Source organism: Saccopteryx leptura, chromosome 1, assembly GCF_036850995.1.
Source record: "Saccopteryx leptura isolate mSacLep1 chromosome 1, mSacLep1_pri_phased_curated, whole genome shotgun sequence".
Classification (NCBI taxonomy): domain Eukaryota; kingdom Metazoa; phylum Chordata; class Mammalia; order Chiroptera; family Emballonuridae; genus Saccopteryx; species Saccopteryx leptura.
The window spans coordinates 164,384,259-164,405,409 of NC_089503.1; the positions used below are offsets into that span (position 1 = coordinate 164,384,259).

The following is a 21,151-nucleotide window of genomic DNA, read 5'->3' on the forward strand; positions in this document are numbered from 1 at the left end:
TATTATTATCATTAAGTTAATTGTAAGTAAATATTTTTAAGTCCTCAGTTTTAACTTTCATTATAGTGACTTGAGATACTACTCACACAAAGGAATATTCTCCAGGGCCCACAGGCCCGTTTCCATGTAGAGTTTTTTATTTTTGAGGGCACTGCCAGAGGAGGGCTGAGACCACAGTGTTTGAGAAGCACTGGGTCGGCCATACGGCAGATGTTGAAACTAGACATTTTTAATAATGGGAGCTATTCACCGGCAAGCTAGGCTTTTCTTTCTAAAAGAGTGGTTTTTAGAAACTGATCCAACAGGGAGGCAATGTGCCCCAGGGGAGACATGCGCCGGTGCTGGTGGCCTGCAAGTTCCTTTTCAACCCGATTGTGCAATTCGCTGCGGAAGGAATTGAAAAGGGACCTTCCTGAGAATGAGGTTCTCACCAGGCTTATGAGAAATCGGCAGCAAGGCGTGTGGTTAGGGTTGAGGCACGGAGCAGGGGATGCCAGGTATGAGTCACTGAGCTAGTGGACGGTCTCCAATGAGCGCAGCGAGGCTCAGGGCTCGCTGCCCACGTCACCTACAGTCCGTAAGGGGACCTGTTCCTGGGACAATGGAGACAAGCTTCCAAGATGGCCTCACAAGTCCCCCCTGAACATTCCAGCCACAAAGAGTTAAGAAAGAGCTTTTTCAAAGACAAAAATTGGCAGAGTCCATAAGATTTACTTTCAGACGATGTCACAGCGGACACCCGGGTGACCCCTACTCACTGTCCTGACTCTAACACCTGTATCAACTCAGAATATGTATAGATTCCTCTCCGCTTCCCTTCCCTGAAGCTCTACATCAAAATTTCAACAGCTGCACAAGAGATAAGTGTACAAAGCCTGTGAATGCAATTCACAGAGGAAATGCAAGCGAGGATAGGCCAATGAAGAAAAACAACACGCAATAAAAATCTGAAATGCAAAACAGAAATTTCAAAAAATACCCCTGGTCTCTCTAGCCCAGGGGTCGGGAACCTTTTTGGCTGAGAGAGCCATGAACACCACATATTTTAAAATGTAATTCCATGAGAGCCATACAATGACCCGTGTACATTACACATTATCCAATAAAAATTTGGTGTTGTCCCGGAGGACAGCTGTGACTGGCTCCAGCCACCTGCATCCATGAACATCAGCGGTAGGAAATGAATGGATTGTAATATATGAGAATGTTTTATATTTTTAACATTATTATTTTTTTATTAAAGATTTGTCTACGAGCCAGATGCAGCCATCAAAAGAGCCATATCTAGCTCATGAGCCATAGGTTCCCGACCCCTGCTCTGAAATGAACACTTATTTGAAAACAATGAAAAATAAATAAATATATATATATATTCTTCTTCAACTGCAAACGTATGAACTAGTTCTACAGAAACATTAAGCAAACTACCATTTTGAATTACACAGATTTGGTCACCAGACACGCCTTGTCCACCCTCCCCCCCCTCCCATCGGCTGTTTCTCCCTGGTGGAATACCTCCACAGCGTGGGGGCCACACCAGAAGCTCTACACGGGGAGGAGCCACACATGTCTGGTCACTTCTTTATCATTGTTCCCTACAATGCATATAATTACTGTGCATCTGTAATTACTAAGCAAATATTTACTATGACACAGTGTGTGTCCAGTAGTGATAAACAGGAAAGAATAAGGCAAAGTCAAAATACAAAAAAGCTGGTACGTCCTTCTTGGGAAATAAAGACTCCTGCAGTCACTGCCTTAGGCCCAGGTGTCTCCACTGGTCCATCTTAATCGGCCTCTAGTTCTGCCCTTAAGGAAATCGAATCTCACATCACTAGAGTGTTCATTTTACTTGGGGGGAGGGGGGGACAACTTGCTCCTTAATTGTAAATTCATCATTAAGACATTTAAAAAAAAATGTTTTCTTGAAAAATCTAGGAACAAAATATTTTTTCTCATTCGCCGCCACAAAGGCGGAAGCTGCCTCCCACCGGGGCCCTCAGCTGCCTGCCTCTGCAAAGTGGACCACACTGCTTACTCACCCACTGTTCTCAAGTGGTTGGGGTGGAAAGACTCCTTCTTCTAAGAACCTACTCCAAAGAAAAAGGAGAATATGGTTTTTTTAAGAATGATTCTGAAAAGCAACCAGAAACTATGCGACTCATTCTAAAGTCTTTGCAGGGGGCCTGAATGATTTTTCGAAAGTAGCAGATGAAGAACAGAAGAGAAATTTCATCAACTTGCCTTTGATGTTGGTGTGTGTGTGCATGCCCGTGTATGCACGTGCACGCATATAAGAAAGAGAGAGAATTTCCATTTATTATCCCAAAGTGTTATTTATAATACCAAAGTGTTAACCACCTTTTTGGGGGTGAGAAGAACAGGAAAGAGTCAAAGAGGCATAAAAAACTTGTTCCCTTCATCTGTAAAAAGTCAAGAAAGACTTGACAGCGCACCTCACTTGACAAAAGCCATATTTTCTTGTCTACTGGAGACAGTTAAGTCATGGCACACATTCTGACTCTACCCATGTCATTCTGTCCCCAGGAAGTTGGGGGACAGAAAGAGAGAGAGCAAAAGTTTTCTCAGAATGTTTCCCAACTTCTGCTTCCGTACTTTCAGAACCCGGAAGCAGCAAGACAGTTAAGAAATGAAAATATTGTTTATTAGTTCCAATGATAATTGAATTTTTTTAAAAAATCAACAACACTTAGTATACTTCAGGCAGGTTTGGGATTGTAGATGACTATCTATAATAAATCTATTTCTATTAAAATGAAAACCTCATTTACTCTTGACATCCTTTAGCTTAGCTTGTGGAAAAAGAAAATCACCATTGTTTGACTCCAATAAAAACAGAAAATGGTAAGTAAGGCTTATAAAAGTTGGGTTTCTTTAATTAAAAAACAAAGAATCTAAAATGCCAGTCCTCTAGTGACAGTATTCAGTATCAAAAACGTTCTTTTCTCCAAGAACATTTTATCAACCGGCGACCTTGGCAAAACTGAATTTTCTGAAAGAGTATCAACAATATAATTTAAAAAAACAAACAGCTAATCTGCTGTGCATTAGCAGCCAAATTCTGTGGCCATCAGTCCAAAGTCTGCTTTTCCAGAAAAAAAGATAAATGACGATAGTTATTCTACATACTGTATACAATAGGTATGCAATGATCCGAACCATCTTGTAGTGGAACTAAAGTGTTCTGCAAACACAAGAGACAGATCTTTCCATTTCAGCCACACGGATTTTCCCTGGCTAAGTTGGTCCAGTGAACATCGCCCCTGCTCCCCGATAGAAGTCTGCCCGCTTTAACAAGTTCTAGTCACAGGATGTGGCTGCCTTGAGTCTTATCTCCATCTGGCAGAACAAAAGCAACCTATCTAAGCTTTCAGCTTCCACTTTACAGCGACTCAACTTTCCCCCAAGCACCCGCCCCCCACCCCACCTCCATGATGCATATTTCTCATAAAACCACAAGTTCGAGTCAACTTCCTCAGGGAACTGTGGCAATGCCCGGCAACAGAGTGCCCCTATGGGGTGCAACGGGGTTCGCTTGTAGCTCTCGGGTCTGACATCAAGTACTTAACGTAAGTGTCCGATGGCCCTTTGTAGTCTTTTTTACACTGGGTCTGTATTAGGCGGCCACCTTCTACTGACAGGTGTCTGGACCCAATGGGGGGAAAAATGAAGGTGCAGGAGAAAAAGAAAAAAGCAGCGAAAGTATCCCTTTCTTCCATGTGCAAATAATGAAAATACATCTGTGACCCCTTGTAACTATGAAATGTTGGGTGCTTGTCTTAGCAAAATCTTAGCAGAGACTACTATCCACAAGGTGGAAATGGTCTTAGAAAGAAACATGGATTGTGAGCACCTCAGGTAGGCAGGTGGGTCCCTATTCATGGATGAAACAATGACTCAATTGCTGTTATGCTTTGGGTATAATGTGTATATCCATAGATAATTCTTGCATGAAAAAAAATGTCTGCCATTACAGTGAATGAGTTTTTGTATTGTTTTATTAAGCGTTCTTGGACCTTTCTGATAAGATCTCATTGCTGCTATAAAGTACTCCCTGTGACTGCTTCTGATGTTTTACTTCTATGTTTCTAAACACTGTATGATGTCCTCTTTGGTCCTTGTAAAGGGTTCCCAACAAGCTTCCTGCCGAAAAGTGCTTTCTGACAAACTGTCCAAGAGTTAACTCTCTGAGTGTGGTCTCAGAGACCACACCTCAAAATCTAAGTCTAGTAAAGATGAGTTAGTGATAGAGTTAGGATTCAAAATGCATCCCTACATGTCTAATCCAATATTCATTTCATTACATCAGACAAACAGGTAAGATCCCTTGTGATGCACTGAAGGAATCCTGGTCCAAATTTCCTCATTTTTGGTAAACATAGGACAAGTCACTAAGTCTTTCTGAGCTTTGGTTTCCCCACTTGTAAAATAGATGGTTTCTAAGGTCTCTTTTTTCTTTCCTCTAAAATTTGCATTTTTGTGTAAATAATGATGCTTCCTTTATGGCAGCCTCCAAATTTCCAAATTCATTTTCCCTCTTTTTTTAAACTTTTTCTGGAGGAATCCTCACCCAAATGAAAGCAGAAAATATTGCCACTAATCCAAACTACCCGCTGTCTTGAGCAATACTTGAGTTTCAGTAACTAGTGAAGAACAGAATAAAGTTCAAATGTGTTATCTAAAAATAAAGTGGCAAAAGTAAAGTCATGCTCATTGTCCAGTATTTTTATAGGAAGACCAGTTCTTCCTGTTCTTTTATATCCTGTGTATATATTAACTTACTTTGGACTATACACATGCAAAATAAAAACTGTAATCAATGAAAGGAAATCAGCCGTGTGAACAGCAAACTGTTGTTACTGAATTCATTGATTTGGTTTGGCACAGACAACCCAACGATCTATTTATGACATAAAAGTTTCCCCCAAGTATTCATGAACCTGTAAATCATACTTAGCAATTTTAATGTTGTAGGAAAAAAACTGATCAGTGTTTAAAATTTTTGTTTTAATACTCATGTGTTTAGAATGGGAGAGGGCCCAGAGTTGTTTGTTAGGTGCTGTATTTTTTAGATGGAAGAGTTCAGTAGATTAACTGCTACAATTATACAATAAAACAACAGCTAGAAAGGGAAAATGAAACTAGTGCTTGTAATCTTTGTGCATAAATTTTGAGGTACCACCTAATTCCACAGTCCTCATTTTAAATCCCCTTTTCTTATAAAAACAAAAGAATAAATTTTTAGATGTCAGATTACTACATTCCACTAACTAAACTTTTTTCAATCAGAAGAAATTAAGCTATCATGTTATTACTTTTTTTTTTTTAACACAACAAGAATTTTAATCTGACCCATGTGCCATCATTATTGTTAACCTCTGGACATTTTAACAACATTTTGATGGATCTTAAATCAATTAACACTATAAAGGAAAACATCTGTGGTCATAATACTTCTTAGAGTGGCTCTTAATATAGTTTTTTTTCCCCCCCAAGGGAGTGTAAGATGTATTTAATTAAAAGGGCCATTGAAAATTCCATAATTCATTGCGTGTTAAAACTTTAGATATTAAAATCATGTCAATTTTATTAACAAACATGAGGCATGTGTATCTGTGGGAGAGGATTATTAGAAAAGTCAGCGGAAGGAAATGTTTTCTCCTCTATCAAATCCAGATGCCGAGCTCGTAAAGCAGAGGCTCAGCGTGCAAGGCGGGTTACTGTACCTGATGGCTTTGAGAAGTGACACTTCAGAGAAAATTCATCCCCAGCAAGAGCTGAAAGGGATTCTTTGATGAATCATGCTTCACTTTTGTTTGAAAGAAATTATAGCAATTATTTTCTAAATTCAATATCGAATGGAAGAATGGATGGCTTAAGATAAAAGGCATCCGGGGAATGCTTCTTCCAGAAACACCATTGCATAAATATTCTGATGGAAGCTACAAAGCTTACTCTTCAGCAAAAAATAGATCCATGATAAGCATTTTTTAAAATATATAAACTGATAAAACATATACTGAAGCAAAGATGGTACAACACCATGGCTTAAGGGACTCCAGTGATCCTTTTCCTCTGCCTCTTCACTCTTTAGCAAATACAGATGGGTGGAGAATCATTTAATTACAGACTAGAAGTCCACCCGAACAGGGGCGGAACACTCCCTATGTCTGTACTTAGACTTACAGACTACTAGGTGAACAAACCATTCCTCCTTTCTTTAAATCAAGATCTCAACTCTGAGTCCAACTTTAGAGTGGAAAAACAAGAGAAGCTGATCAGCATGGCCGTAACTGAACTGCATTGCTTCACAGTTTTCCACACCCTTCAGAGCATTCCAGTCCCTGGTATTATTCCATTGCACTGTAATTGATACAGTGTCTTCACATTTATTTTCCTCTACTTAGAAATAAAATTTAGCCTAAAAGAAGGTATTCTCTTAAGGATAACCCCCCCAACACCCCCAAAAAAGCCATTTTGGATCCTTTGAACATCATTTTTTTGTTTGTTTGTTTTTTACTTTTCAAAAGCTGACTAAGACAGATGGAGAAAAGATGGATAGTTAAGTTGATATTAATTGAAACTATATTTAGCGTTCCAGTGCTCCTGAGAAACAGAATGTGAGAAAACAGGCCCAAATCCTGCATTGAACAACTGAAGGTGTTTTTAGTATCTATACTTCCGGTCTCTGAAGTGCCCACTTGTCCCACTTCCAGAACCGTGAGGTAGGTGCTCAGTGCTTTGATCCACTGGCCACCCCAGCCCATCTTTAATCCATGCCTTCTAACTGCCCTCCACACAACACTACCTTCTATTCTCAGAACAGGGGGACTCTTTGTCTCAAGGGCCTGGGCAGTCTTCTGTGGCAGGCCACCCTGAACATAACATCTCCCTGTGTGAGAACCTCTTGGACTCCTAGGTTCCAACAGTCCTCAACTCACCAGGTGTCCAGGAGGAATGATGTGACTCCTCTCTTATTGAGATGGAAACTTATTTCCTTCCTTCAACTTTATCCTTGAATCCATGGGCAAAAATAAAAAAAATTTAAAAAGCATGCATAATTAAGCTAACCCAACTGAACATGGATTACTTAGGTCCACAAGGCTTTTATGTCCTGAGGACTTACACATAGCTAGATTTTTTTCTGCACTGCAATAAATTCTTCCTCCGGCTCACTGACCAATGTGTGTGATATTACTGATGCCCACATGCTACTACTACCCTATTGACAATCAATCATCCCTCTGCTCCCCCTTCCCTTTTCTCTGGAGCTGAAGCAGATGTTCACAAACCACTGCCTTCTGACCTTATGAAAACTAAGCAGGGCAGGAAGAGAAAATGGCAGGACTTTCTCCTGGGCTGAGCTTTGCCATATGATCCCATTGTCAAGATCACAATAAATGCCAAGACCTTTGATGTGTTCATTTGTCAACATCAGCAGAATACCATCATACAAAACTGAATATCAATAACGTTAGATTGCCCAGTCTTTTGATTTAACTGCAGTTCTGTCTTCCTCTCATAAGTCTAGTGACCAAGGATCATCTGGACCTTTATTTAATACTTGAAAGAATTAGAATCAATAGGTACAAGGAAATCGAAGTCTGAAGCACACAATGCAGGTGAAACGTCTTGCAGAGCACGTGGGACAAGCCCAGGGACTCTTCTCTCCCCTCACTCCTTCTTTCTCAGTTTTAGTACTTAAAATGAGGACAAGGAAAATTAAATTGAACTGTTCCCCTTTTAGGATATGATGATCAGGACATTTTATGATAACCGTCGGGAACAAATATACTTACAGCACAGTACAGGCTAGACTGCATAATGATTGGTATACTTAAGTTAAATGAGACCACATTTATATAAAATGCTATGAACAGGTGCCCGGCACATGGTAACACTCTTTTTCTTATTAGCTCACTATTTCTCTTATTAACTAACTACCAGTTAGTACAAAAACAAGTTGCTCTAAATATATATCTCTGTTAAGAAAACCAGCCAAGTCTGAAATTAAAGTTTTATATACATATGTTCCCAAAAGAACAAATCTCTATTTGTATACGGTATAATTATCAACACGAGTAAGGTCCTACCTAAAATAACCCCAAGTGGTAAGCAATTATTTTTCAAATTTCTGAAGGAAATGAAAGATAGAACATTTGATTCAGAAATAACTCTTTTATGCAACTCTCAACAAACCTTCCAACCTGTCCAAGTACTAGCTTCAATCGTATTTTTAAAATATTTTAAATACGCATCAAAAGAAAATCTACACCATGGGGAGCTCAACAGAGCATTACCCCTTTGCAGACATTTTTAATTAAATTTTGAATCATTAGCCTCTCAATATAGTCTACATAGCTTTCCCTTGTTAATAGCTAATCCAGCAAGATATATATGATATTAAATTTTTCCAAATATGGTTATAAATTCCTTCACATTTACTTTTCTGATAATGTTACAGTTCAATGGGGGGAGGGTGTATTTGACAATAATTAGTATGTTCACAATCCATATTTCAAGAGGAGATGAGGATTTTCACTTTTTTATGGAATTGACTAGATTTTCATTCCATGTCAGTGAGCATGCTAAGTTCTTTACAATTATCTGATCTTTTTTTCCAACATCCAAAGCAAAATATTTTTTCTCCTCTTCTTCTTTGGCTGCTCCTCTTACTCTCTTTTCCAGCCTTCTCCATCCAATCCCTCCAAACAGGACATGGGCCAGGCTCCGGATGAGTCCTCTAAACTTGGCCATTGGAACTGGTTCATCTGAACATGCTCCTCCTTCCCTGTCGGGGCCCGGTCCCTTCGCTCTCAATTCCCTCCACCAGCAGTGGCTTGCAGAGGAATGGTTCCAGGGATTTCTAAACCTCTTTGCTGGGCATCTAATGAGAAGTCAAGCATGACTCTGGACAAAGCAGAACCCTTGGCCTCCTGGCCCTCACTGGGGTGCTCTCCCATCCGGGCTGGGCATGGTGGAAAACATGAGCGCTTCTGTGTTGCTCCCTACTTCCTGTCCGCACAGCAGGATCCCCGCTCCTTTGTGGCTCCCAGCTTTCTCTGCACCTCCACCCCATCTCCCTCCCACCCGCCCAGCTGGCTCCCAGCTGCCCTGCAGGCTTTCGACTCATTTCCAATGTAGTATCCTCAAAGCAGCCAGGGTAATCACTTTCTAACATAGAAATAAAATTAGGTCACCTGTCTGCTTAAAGCTTCCAAAGGGCTTCTTCCCATGCCACTCAGGCAGTGATCCAAACCCTTCCCATTCCCATCAAGGCCGTACTGGCCCTGCCCCCCCAACTCTTTGTTGCACCCCCCCCCAGGTTCCCCTCCCACGTGAGACTCAGCCTCTCCCCACCGCTCACAGGCACCTGCCCGCCTCTCTGAGCCTAGAGCCCGCCAATTTCTTGCTTTCTTCTGAAGGGCCTTTGCACCTGCCAGTTCCTGTTCACACAAATCTTCACATCTTGTCAGCCAACGGGGTAGCTCAAAGATACCTCTTCGAAGACTCCTTCTGGGTTAACTCTAAGGGGCCATTCACGCCCCCAGTTTGGCCTGTCCCTAGCTTAGCACCCTGTGTCATTTATTTCTCAGTACTTGTCAGGATCTGAAATTTTCTTCCTTATTTAGTTGGGGTTTTTTTGTTCGCTTGTTATCTCTCTCGCTAAGCGGTAACCTTTGTGAAAGTTGGTTCCTTTTCTGTTTTATTTACCATGCGCCTGTGCTTCTAACACTTCCTGGCACAGAGTAGGAGCTCTCTCCACAGCCGTGAAACCAACAAGTAAAACCATCTCATTTAATAGCTAGCTGTCATTGTGCCCATTGTACAGATAAGGAAACTGAGGCTCTGAAAGGTAAACCCCTCATGTCTCACCATGGGAAAGCCCAGGATGGAGACCAGGCAAGCCATCAAAGGATGACTCTTAAGCACTTGGAAAGCAAAGCTTGTCTACATCCAACATTTCAAGCATTCTATCTTCAAATGGCTTTCAGCAGGTCCCTGACCCATCAGTTCCCTGACCCTACTAATTTTTTATCCACTTCCCCAGGACCACTTCCTCTCATGGCCAAAATGTGGAACCAACATCTGCTCTGCTCCCTTTTTTCCTTTGCCTTTATGTATCTATCTTGACCATCGCTCAAGTGTCAATAAGTCAACTCAGATAATAAAAACACGGTCACTGAAAAGCTGAAAGACTTGGAGTTTATCAGACATTAGTGACAATCTTCATTTAGGAAACAAAGGCGGATTTGGAAACCTGAGCCTAAGAAGTGAAAGTAGAATATTGGGCCTAGATTGCCTAATGGCCCATTTACCATAGTAACCAAACCATAGACAATTTTTTTTCTTTCGTTGCCTTCAAGGCACAGCCCACTAGTTCTGGAGTGGAAATCCACAAGACCCCTCCCACCTGATTCATTTACTATGCTTGTGGGATGACTCTGGAGAGATTATTTGGTCTCTATACTTTCTGGAACAAGATGAGAACCTCATGTATTGTTGTTTTTTTAATTTCAGCAAAGTGTTCAGCAAAGGTCAAATTACTTCCCTTGCACTTAGAAAAAAAAATCTAGACATTTTGGTAAACTATTCAATGGTTTTCACTTTAGGTGACATCAAAAACGTTGGGGTGGGGGGAAATCCATTCTTTCCATAGTAGCACTCAGCTCGAGACAGACCAGGCACCAGGCTTCGTCAGCCCCTTTTCAAGGTGGTGGGAATGGAACATATTGCCTTTACATTATTCACGTGGCATTGGCACTCACAATCAAGACTCGGTCATCAAAGACGTCTTCTTACAGCTTTTCATAAGGGACACGTGGTCTTAGCTTACTTAGATCTTGCTACAGATATGCAAGTGGCTAAGTGCACAGTGGTTTACCCACATAACTAATTCAGGTGGATGGGGCTTAAATGTATATTTCACACAGGTGACCTCCGAGGAAAGGCTTCAGAGCCCTTCAGTCTTAGTTGGTGCTATTCGCCCACCATCAAAGGTCCAGTCCTCAATACCCTGGCTCTTACATGCACCACTAAGCATGTCCCAGTGGGAAAGAATGAACCTGGAATCAGATTGACCCAGGATAAAAATCTTGATTCTCACCAACCCCCCCCCCACCCGGCCTGTCTCCCACTCCTTATAAGCTGGTGACCTTAAAACATTACTGTGAAAAATCACCAAAAAAAAAAAAAGCCTTCAGGATTTATTTGTGTGGTGTGTCTGTGTGTATGTTTTAACATTTCTCTCCAAATAAATCTTTTATTTTCAGTATAAATCACAAAACCAACCAAAACAAATTGGGACTATTGACTGGTTCCTCTTCCCACTGACCACATTTATTTATTAAATATCTAATAATAATCTACATGACTCAGTGGCAGTTTCAGAACTTCTACAACTGAAAGCCGGCACAAGAAATTGGGTTGGGTCTGCCCCGTGGGGGCACAGTGGATTAAGTGTCAACCTGGAAAGCTGAGGTCACTGGTTCAAAATCCTGGGCTTGCCTGGTCAAGGTACATTAGGGAGTTGATGATTCCTGCTCCTCCCCCCTTCTCTCTCCCTTCTCTCTTTCTCTCTCTCCTCTCCTCTCTAAAATGAATAACTAAAATTTAAAAGAAAAAGAAAAAAAGAAATTGGGTTGGAACAGGAGCCTTGGTGTAGTCTGGCAAGAACAGAGTTTTTATGTAAATTGTGTATTATGTGTCGATTTAAAAATAAAGTTTTATGTATAACTTCTAAAGACTGAGGGCACAAACACTTAACTGCTGCAAAACCAGTATGATTACTTTGGGGAGAAAGATTGTGGAGAATTTGGAAGATTTAAAATCCCTTCTCTAAGCAGCCATTTCTATAGTGAGATTGCAGACTTCGCGAGGGAGGCTCGGGATGTGGTGTTCACAGCTCGTGGGACACGGAAAGCTCTCAAAATATTTGTTCGCAGAATCAAGTGATGAGCGTACATATAGATTTAGCCAGTCTGTTGAAACACTCAGGAAGTTTGTGGGTGAGGGGTCCTGGGAATCTGTGAACTTTCTCTTGCCTATTCATTCATTTCTGTAATTTTCACACTGCCTACCATGATCACAGTTTATCTAGAAAACACTCAGGATACTCATTTTCCTATACTGTGTTTAACTGCAAGAGAGAAAGAGAAAGGGGAAGAGAGAAAGACACACAAGAGGTCAGCCTGGATTTTATGCAATTTTTTTTCTTCTCCCTATTTCTTGAAATTTTCTGTCTGTAGACATTTTACCATGAGTCATGCATAAAAGCAATGCAAAGGCAACCTTAAAGCTGTTATGAGTTGGTAAGTCCTTTCTCCATGCTGGGTTGGGTTCCTGTGTCAGGCCTTCCATCCATTCCACTAAGGAGTTCCCAGATCTGCAGGGACTCCCTGGTAAATGGTGACCCTTGATCCCCGGGCAGGAGCTCACTAGCTACTGTGACACAGCCATGGAAAGGGACCCCCAATAGTATCTTTCATGGGATCACCACAGTAGAACTCCTCTGTCCAGAAGCCCAGAATCAACCTTTTAACAGCAATTATAATTTGCCCAGTTAAAGGAAAACATACGGAGGTAAGAAAAAAACAGTATGGCCAACCACTTGGAGACAGGAAAACAAGAGTTTTAGGGAAATGCACATTAATAACAAGAGGACACGATCTACATCAAAATGGCTACAGACAGAGCTGGGAAAATCTGCATTAGGACTGCTGGAGCCACATGACAGCTTGTATTGTTTGCTAAGTGCAGAGACCAACACAGGATGATTTGACATGTTATTTTGGCCCCGCCCACCACTGTTTACTGAGAACATTTTAAATTTATTCAGTTGATTCTTCTCCTTAGTTTTTGCCCCGCCATTGAGTAAGAAGTTGGCACATGTATGTAAGCGAACCAGAAGAATGACATACACATGAATAAGAACTAAAATACAATAATTTTAGTCTATTCGGCTGTCCATTGGCTAAGAAATCACATGAATGCTCTAAATCTCAAAATGAATCTTATTAAAAGCTCTCAATTGCAAAATGAATGTTACTGATACAATGTCAACACATAATTTGAGAATAGCTAACACTGACTCATCTAAAGTTTAACAAAAGTAAAAATTGCATAAATTTTTATGTAACATTAGAAAGAAAGAAAGAAAGAAAGAAAGAAAGAAAGAAAGAAAGAAAGAAAGAAAGAAAGAGAAAGAAAGGAAAGAAGAAAAAAAGAAAGAAACCAGCTGTGGCTAAAACTGCACACAAAAAAAATGTTTCTGACTAAAATCAAGAATTAAAACCTTTTTGGAAAATTAAGATCTATATTATTTGCCAGGTAGTATTATTATACTTATGAAAGTCATAACTATAAAGGAAAATTTCCAGAGGCATAAGCTATATAATCAGTTAAATTATGTGGATAAAAAATCATTCATAAATTTAATAGTAATTATAAAAATTAAATGAAAATTGATTTTATTGAACAGTAGTTCAGGAAAATAAAAATAAAAATGGAAAAACTTGGTAATGATCTAATCAGCTTATATATAAAAAATGCTCAGGGAATTAAATTGGCTTCATAGAATTTTTTTTTTCCTGTGAAACTTATCCTCAAGGAAAACTCATAAATGTTGGCATAGTCTAATGAAATATTTACTTTCATAAAAGCTGAGTCAAAACATTTGGGATCAAAATGATGGGGTCCATGTATTCCCTCCCGCACGGGAAGCAATGGAAGGGAGGCATGACAAAGGTGAGTTCCACCTTCTACAGAGATGCTCCTGGAGGGGCAGGTATGATGCAGGAGGGTTTGAAGGAAGGCAAGATGGAAGGGGCTATTTCAATCTGAAATTATAAGAATCCCAGCAAAGGCTTGAAAAAGGGGATAGATTTGCAAACTGTTTAAAAGGTAGACTCCAGACTATCCTGAAGAACCCCTAAAAGAGGGGAATCAAAGTTAAAAGGATCCAAAGACCTTTTAAGGGTGTATGCGTCTGCCACCTGGCCTTACATCACTTACACCTGACCACAGAGTCACTTAGGGGATGAGATGTGATCTGGAACCCCGGTCCACGGGTAGAAAGCTACGGGCTGTGATTTCACGGGATCACAGAAATAATCTTTACAACTTTGCAGAGTATCTCATGATTTCCAAAGCATCTTCACAAATATTACCAATTGTAAATACCTATGACCCTATGTATGAGGGTCATGTGTCTCCAAGATAGAAAAGTATTTGGGTCAAGAATATACAATTCACAGAATTAAATTTCCAAAACAGTTCTCTCTGCAAATGCACGGGTATACTCCAACTTGGAATGACTATTGACTCACTTCCTATGATGCTTAATATTTTTTAGTCAATAAACAAATTATTGTATATATAAATATTTAATTTAAGGGGAGATAATTAAAATATAGTGACCACATGTTATGGCCATGATATCGTCTCTTTGATATTATCTTTTAGCATCATTATTAACTACATAGGTTTCTCTAGCCTACTTTCATGAATTTTTCGATATGTTTTGTCTTTGTTTTTATCTATAATGGAGTGAGTTTCTTCTGGTCTATCAGTGATTTTTATGTTCAGTTTACCAGCAGTTCATTTCCTAATCCATCCAAGTCTCATCTGAGTGGCACTCAAGATGAGCATCGTGACTACTGCTCCCGAGTCAGCAGACCACGTTTTGGTACGGTTGATAACTTTCCTCCAGTTGTTCACATTTTGGTCGAGAGGAATTTTTTAAAATATAAAAATGATGATCACTTCCACTTGAATATCACTACATGGAATGCACCATCTTATCATACACTCCACATGAAATTGTAGTTTTATTAAAGTAAATTTTCACTTCAGAGACTTGTGTCGCATTCTTTTTTAGCAGGGAGTGCATGTTTTATCACCAAGCACTGCATAACTAAGCATCATAGTTCAAGTTTGCTTGAGTTTGGGTGTTCAGTGATGAATCTAATGCCAACACTGATACTTTTTGTGACTCTCTTTCCAAAAGTGAATGAATTGAAGATGCTATGAATGGAAGAAGCTCATGTATTTCACTAACATTGCATACTTAGAAATGTCCTGGCTGAAAGAGCAGGAAAGTTTTTGTTTCTTTACATTTTCTTGGCTTCGTTATGGTTACTGAGAACACAATGTTTTGCTTATTTAATATAGCCATTCCCAAGAATCTAGACAGACTGAAGTTGAAGGAGCACATTGACATATAAAAAAGGATCATATGTTATTAAAGATGTTAAGCAATAATTATGTATTCTTCTAATGTAAATATTGGTTAGAGTCATGTAGCCAAAAATATAACAGTTACTATAATTTTTATTTCTCTATATTTCAGAATCACATAGAAATAGATATCAATCACATCATTTTGCCAAAGAATTAGCCTGCAATATTCATTTTTTTACTTTGTCTTTCCCTAAAGAGTATTATCTTTTTTTTTTTTTAATTTTTCTCAAGTGAGAAACGGGGAGCAGAGAGATAGACACCTCATACATGTGCCCCATCTGGGATCCACCCAGCAAACTCCCCTACCGGGTGATGCTCTGGCAATCTGGGGTTGTTGCTTTGTTGCTCAGCAACTGAGCTATTTTAGTGCCTGAGGCAAGACCATGGAGCCATCCTCAGCACCTGGGGCCTACTTGCTCCAACTGAGCTATGGCTGCAGGAGGAGAAGAGAGAGATAGAGAGAATGGAGAGGGGGAGGGGTAGAGAAGCAAATGATGTTTCTCCATCTTCTTGGCTCCAAATGGCCAAGGAGTTCGACCAGGAATTGAACTCAGGACATCCATACTTTGGGCCACCATGTTACCACTGAGCCAACTGGCCAGGGCCTAAAGAATACTATGTTTACAAGTGCATAAGTCATAGCACTAATCCTCTGTAATAAGCAACTGATGTAGATATCCATTACTGACAAATTTATTTAGACTAGATTGAAATTAAGTTTAAATTATTAATGAGTTAAATTGTCATTCCAGTTTTCCCCTGTCTAAATACTCCCATAAACTTTTAACTGGAAAAGAGATTTCCTTTTCTGCACCAAGATTACTTATATTCCCATACTCTGTACTCAAAGCCATTTCTACATTAACTCTGTGTTTTCACCAATGAATCAATCAAATTTTAAAAAAGAAAAGAAAAAAAGAGAGCCTACCCATCTCTGCTCTGGACCAACCCAGACTGGAATTCATCATCATGTTATCTAATAAGAAATGATGCCCAGCCTGTCTGCAAACATCCTTGTGTACACAAGACAATGTGTTGGGTGTGACCTCTTCCACTGTCCTTGGAACAGCCCCGTAGCACGAGCACCAGTGTCTGGGGTGGTCAGCTCCCACAGGGCTGCACCCCGCTCCATTGTCTTGTTCCCCCGCCATGGGAAGTTTTCCTATGAGCACCTGAACCTGAACAACATGCCTGACCCACCAGTGAAATGCCCCAAGCAAGAACACCCCCAGCATAAGCCAAGGAAAATTCAGGAACAACATGGCTGAACTCTGAAATTTTAAAGAGTAGAAGAATCTTTCCAGACAAGAGGTAAAACAGGAGAGAAAAGAGAAAACGAGGGGGAAACAAAGGAAAAACCTTTGTTTTGATCCAAAACAGTTTCTGACAGGTTGGTCTCACTGCCTCCATCCTACGCCGCTGGCCTCTGAGGAAGTTCCCAGCCCTGTGTTTCTTCCCCTTTCTCTCCTCTCTTCCTGAACTCTTTCTCTTCCTCTTTCTCCTCCTTTATCAGAATCTACAGTTTTATCCAAAAACACCCATTACTTTCTCAGCGCCCACTAAGCGATCCGGTACAAAAGACAGAAGAAGGCATTGAGACACGGTTTCTGCTTCCGTGTGGGTGACAATGTCAGGCAATGTCCTGGTTGGTAAATAAAAATAAAAACACCACCAAGAGCAAATTGAACTAGTACGTGGGGAAATGCTAAGGAAAGAGGGCAAAAAAAAAAAAGTGTGCAATTTCAGTGGCACTATTTTGTGGCAAGAGAGCAAAAAGAGAATGTGGGAGAGGACACAGGATTTGTCAGCACCTTCAGCAAAGGTCTTGAGGAAGTGCAGGGGACCTGCTGTCGACATGGCCCGATGCTTGTGCTGTCAGAATCAGTCACAAAAAAGAAAGAAAGATCACTGCTCAGCTCCAGGGTCAGCCCCAAACTCAGCCACTGATTCAGGGACTGTGGCCAGGGGTTTCAAATGGAGTCCCAAGGCAGTGAGAAGAAAGCGGATTACTCCCCCCTCCCCGTTTTTATGTGTTTAAACTGAAGAGTGTGGAGAGGAACACATGAGATTCCAGAGGAAATTAAGAACCTGAACGGACATGGATCACGAGTCAAAGGGCGGGCGCGGAGGGGACAAGGAGACAGAGCTCAGAGATGGTTAAAAGAGAACATTCCAAAATGTGGGGGACATTTACATATATATTTCAGATGACTTTTTTTCTGCAAACATAGAACGAGATTAAATGTAAAGAAGGCAGGTCCCACTATACCTCAGACGTGAGTCTGGAGACAAGAGAATCAAGATTATTCACAAGTAGTGGGTAATGATAAGAAGTTCCGAGTGTTAGAAAACACAGAGGAAAAAATGGCCAAGGATGGAAGATCCCAGAACTCTAATTTTTAAAACTAGACAACTATGAAGAACCAGTAGATAGGTGATAGATTGATATATAATATGTAAATATAACTTCATATAAAATATATATGTTTGTTTATTTATAAATATATATTTATAACACAGAACTCGTGTATATCACTCACACATATGACCCAGCCCAAGCTAACCAAATTGACCCTGTGCTTAATTATGTAAAACAAGGCAGAAAAGGAAGAAAGACCCTTAGTCCCACCTTACCTATCCTCTAGCACAATGCACTTTAAATTTTAGAAATGGTAAGGGTCATGGGCAGGTTTTTATTACAAAAATACTTTAAAAGAAATCAATAAATAATCACACACACACCCAACCCCTGACAATCTCTAAATTGTAGAGTCTTGAGAACTAGATAGGATTGTTTATCAAGTTTAGTTCACAAGTTGTATTAAACACCTGTGAGGTGCAAGACAGAGAACATGTTTGTAACATGAGATGGTTCCTTTTAATGTGGATGGAAAAATGAAGAATGAGGCCCAGGAAATGAATCTTGACTGTTATGACTCACAGCTCACGGCCCCATTGCTGCATTCTCAAAACCTTTCTTGTCCCTTGGACTTAACTTAGAAGTTTTGAACAAAGTCTTGGTTTCCACTTTTCATGCCCAAAGAGGCCCAGAGCAAAGAGATGACAAACTTTTGTGTAAAACTCCAGCCAGCATGGTTGTAACTCCTGACAAAACTTTACTCTGCTGTGTTTCTAGAAGTGAGAGAACACCTGGATTATGTCTACGTTTATCCATGGGTGTCTGTCTGTATTGGGTTCTATTTCTTTAGAGTGTGCAATAGAAATTTGATAGTACAAAGTCTAATATTTCTTATAAACACTAATTAGATTTAACACATTAAAATAAAACATGATCCAACTCATTTACTGCTAATAGAGAAAAATGTAAAATTTAAAGCATTAGGAACTTTCCAAATGACACACCAAATCACAAAAAGTTCATCAGAACTTAAAAGCATGGTAAACAAGATTTGCAGACAAAGATCATTATATCTATATTTTTCCCCAAAAAACTAAGTGTATGTTTCAGAAAGACTACTGACAACCTTTAGAAAAAATGTTTGTTCTCAATATTAATGTAAGCAGTTAAAGTTAAACTTGATCTTTCCAAATAAATCTACTATATCTATTAATTAATTTCTAGTATAAGTTATGCAGCAGAATGGGTTGAGAGGTTTTGAGATCATTCTATACTCTTATTTTGATCACAAATTCAAAAACGCTTATGATAAAAAACCTTAATAAACTAAATTAAAATTTTTATGGTGGTTTGTTCTGTGGCCAACAAAATATTTCCACATTTCTTGGTGCCCTTTTAGAAATTTTTTGCAACTGTTCTTGAGTGGGAATTGTTCACAAAAAGTTACTCTGATTTATTATCATACATATATTCTCACCCTATTGACATTATCATTTTTGTTTTTGATGATGAAAAGCAACTCTACAAGGATGGTAATGAAGAAACATTTTCGGCATTAAGACAAAGTGCTGTACCCATATAAAATCACATTTATCCATCTCTGCAGTTTTAAAAAAAATTAAGCACACTATCTCACACTTCTATGCACTGTCCTGGGTCGCACAGATATAAATTGGCAATGCCATATGCTCAGAATGTAGCTGCTACCCTGACCTTTAGAGGAAATGAGGTGACAGTCAAAAAGAGATTTCAGAGTGAAGCCTGACAGGCAAGATTTTTAAAAATAATTTTCTCTTCTATTTCTTTACTTATTTGGAATTTCTACCAAAATACCATTTTGAGGCCCTTTCAATAACAACAACAAAAAAAGACAGCTTCAGATACCACAGTATAAGGAGTAATACTGAATAACCCTTTGCTAGCTACGTTTAATCATCAGCCGAAACGTATTCATGACCCGAACTGAAACTGTTGGATAAATGTTCATTAAATAGACCAGAAGTGTACAAAGATCTCCAACTTAAATAGGTACCTAAAGTCCGATTTGTTACATTTTCCTACAGAATACAGCATTTGCATGACTGCTGAGTTTACGACACTCTAACATCTACCCATCACCCAGGAAGGGCTGTGGCCCTGTAAGAATTTTCAAAGCAAAGAAGTCTTATAACTACTAGCAAGGAGCCAGCAAACTTGATTTATAATACATTCTGTGATAAGAATATGCAAAAACTTAATATTTTATGAAATAGTCAAGTGTATTCTTTTAAACTATCACATAGGTTAATATTCAATAGAATATATTACTATTAATTGAAATTTGAGGAAGCAACTTCCTTGCCCGGAAAGGGGGGTAGCTGCATACCCAAGGCATATGAGGACCTTTAAAAATATTTTTTTAAGGATAAAATTTCACTTTTTTGTCCTAAAATTTCCTTAGACTTGCATAAACTTACATCCATGTATTTTGAAGGGTTAAGTAACAATTGCTTTTGTAACACCCTTGAACCATTTGTAAACAAAGACACAGATAGACAAGGTTTTCCTTTTAAATTGTGATCCCCCATCCCAAACCATTTATGTCTTTTTAAAGCAGAAATTCTGTATTCTGTCTCATGGCAAGCCATGTCCTCTGAGCTACAACAGCCCTAACAATTCCACTGAAGGCCTTCTCACTTCTGGTCACTGATCCCTTACTTTTTATGCTGATGTCAAAACCCATGCCCGTCCACGAGGAGAAAAACCAGGTAAGGAAATAATAACTGCGTGCACTTACCCTGACCGAATGTTACTCTGGCCAGAAAAACACAGCCCAGGAGTTTAAGCCACAAAGACATGGTCATATCTGGAGATCAGCCGTATCCCTATGAAACAGCATGCGTCCTTCTGAAAGGGCAAAAATAATGGTTATCTCTGAAAAAGCGTTCCTCTCTGAAACCAAGTGAAAAATACAAGAGACACGAACACGTACCCTTCGCTGATGTCTTATCGGCCGGGGAGCGATTTCCTCCTCTGGGGCCCGCAGCACAAGCCACTCGCTAGCTGCACGCCCTGCTAGGTAGTGATGTCAGATTCAGTTTTACTAACTTCTCCAAAACTACTGTACAAGGTCCTCTTTGCAGGAAGTCAAGAAAGTTGTCCCAAGTCAGTGCAAAAGCATCTGTCTTCCTTAATTCAACTAATTAGTCTAAGCTAGTAGGCCTTTTGAAAGATTTTTTTCTTTCAAGGAAGTTGGGTTGTTCTTTTTAAAGTATCCAAATAATGTTCCTTTCCAATATCCATAACTGTTTAAAAATACCATATCTTCCCCTCCCCACCAAAAATAAACAAATAAATAACCAATCATTTCCTTACTTAAGAGATGATGAAACAGATTCAGATTTGGCATGGGGTGGATGGTAACAAGAGGATTCCCTAATTAAGTGGTAGAAAGCACCAGTGCTCGATTTTAAATGACAAAATGAATGACTCCACGGCTACCTATCTGGTCATTTTGGGCAGCCGTTACTTTGTAGCATTCGGGCACCCACA

At 39.6% G+C, this 21,151-nt stretch overlaps 1 protein-coding gene across 5 annotated transcripts in view; it reads right to left on the bottom strand.

Moving 5' to 3' along the window:
- PTPRC (protein tyrosine phosphatase receptor type C) overlaps positions 1–20,724 on the bottom strand; it is a 97,222-nt gene extending 76,498 nt beyond the window's left edge. For all 5 annotated transcript variants that reach the window (XM_066379878.1, XM_066379877.1, XM_066379876.1 and 2 more), the window contains exons 1-2: positions 20,592–20,724; positions 20,397–20,506 (exon numbers count right to left, since the gene is read on the bottom strand). In XM_066379878.1, the coding sequence (XP_066235975.1) occupies positions 20,397–20,463 (67 nt within the window). In that variant the 5' untranslated portion in view covers positions 20,464–20,506; positions 20,592–20,724. The remainder of the gene's footprint in view (positions 1–20,396; positions 20,507–20,591) is intronic.
- Between the last annotated feature and the right edge of the window lie 427 nt (positions 20,725–21,151).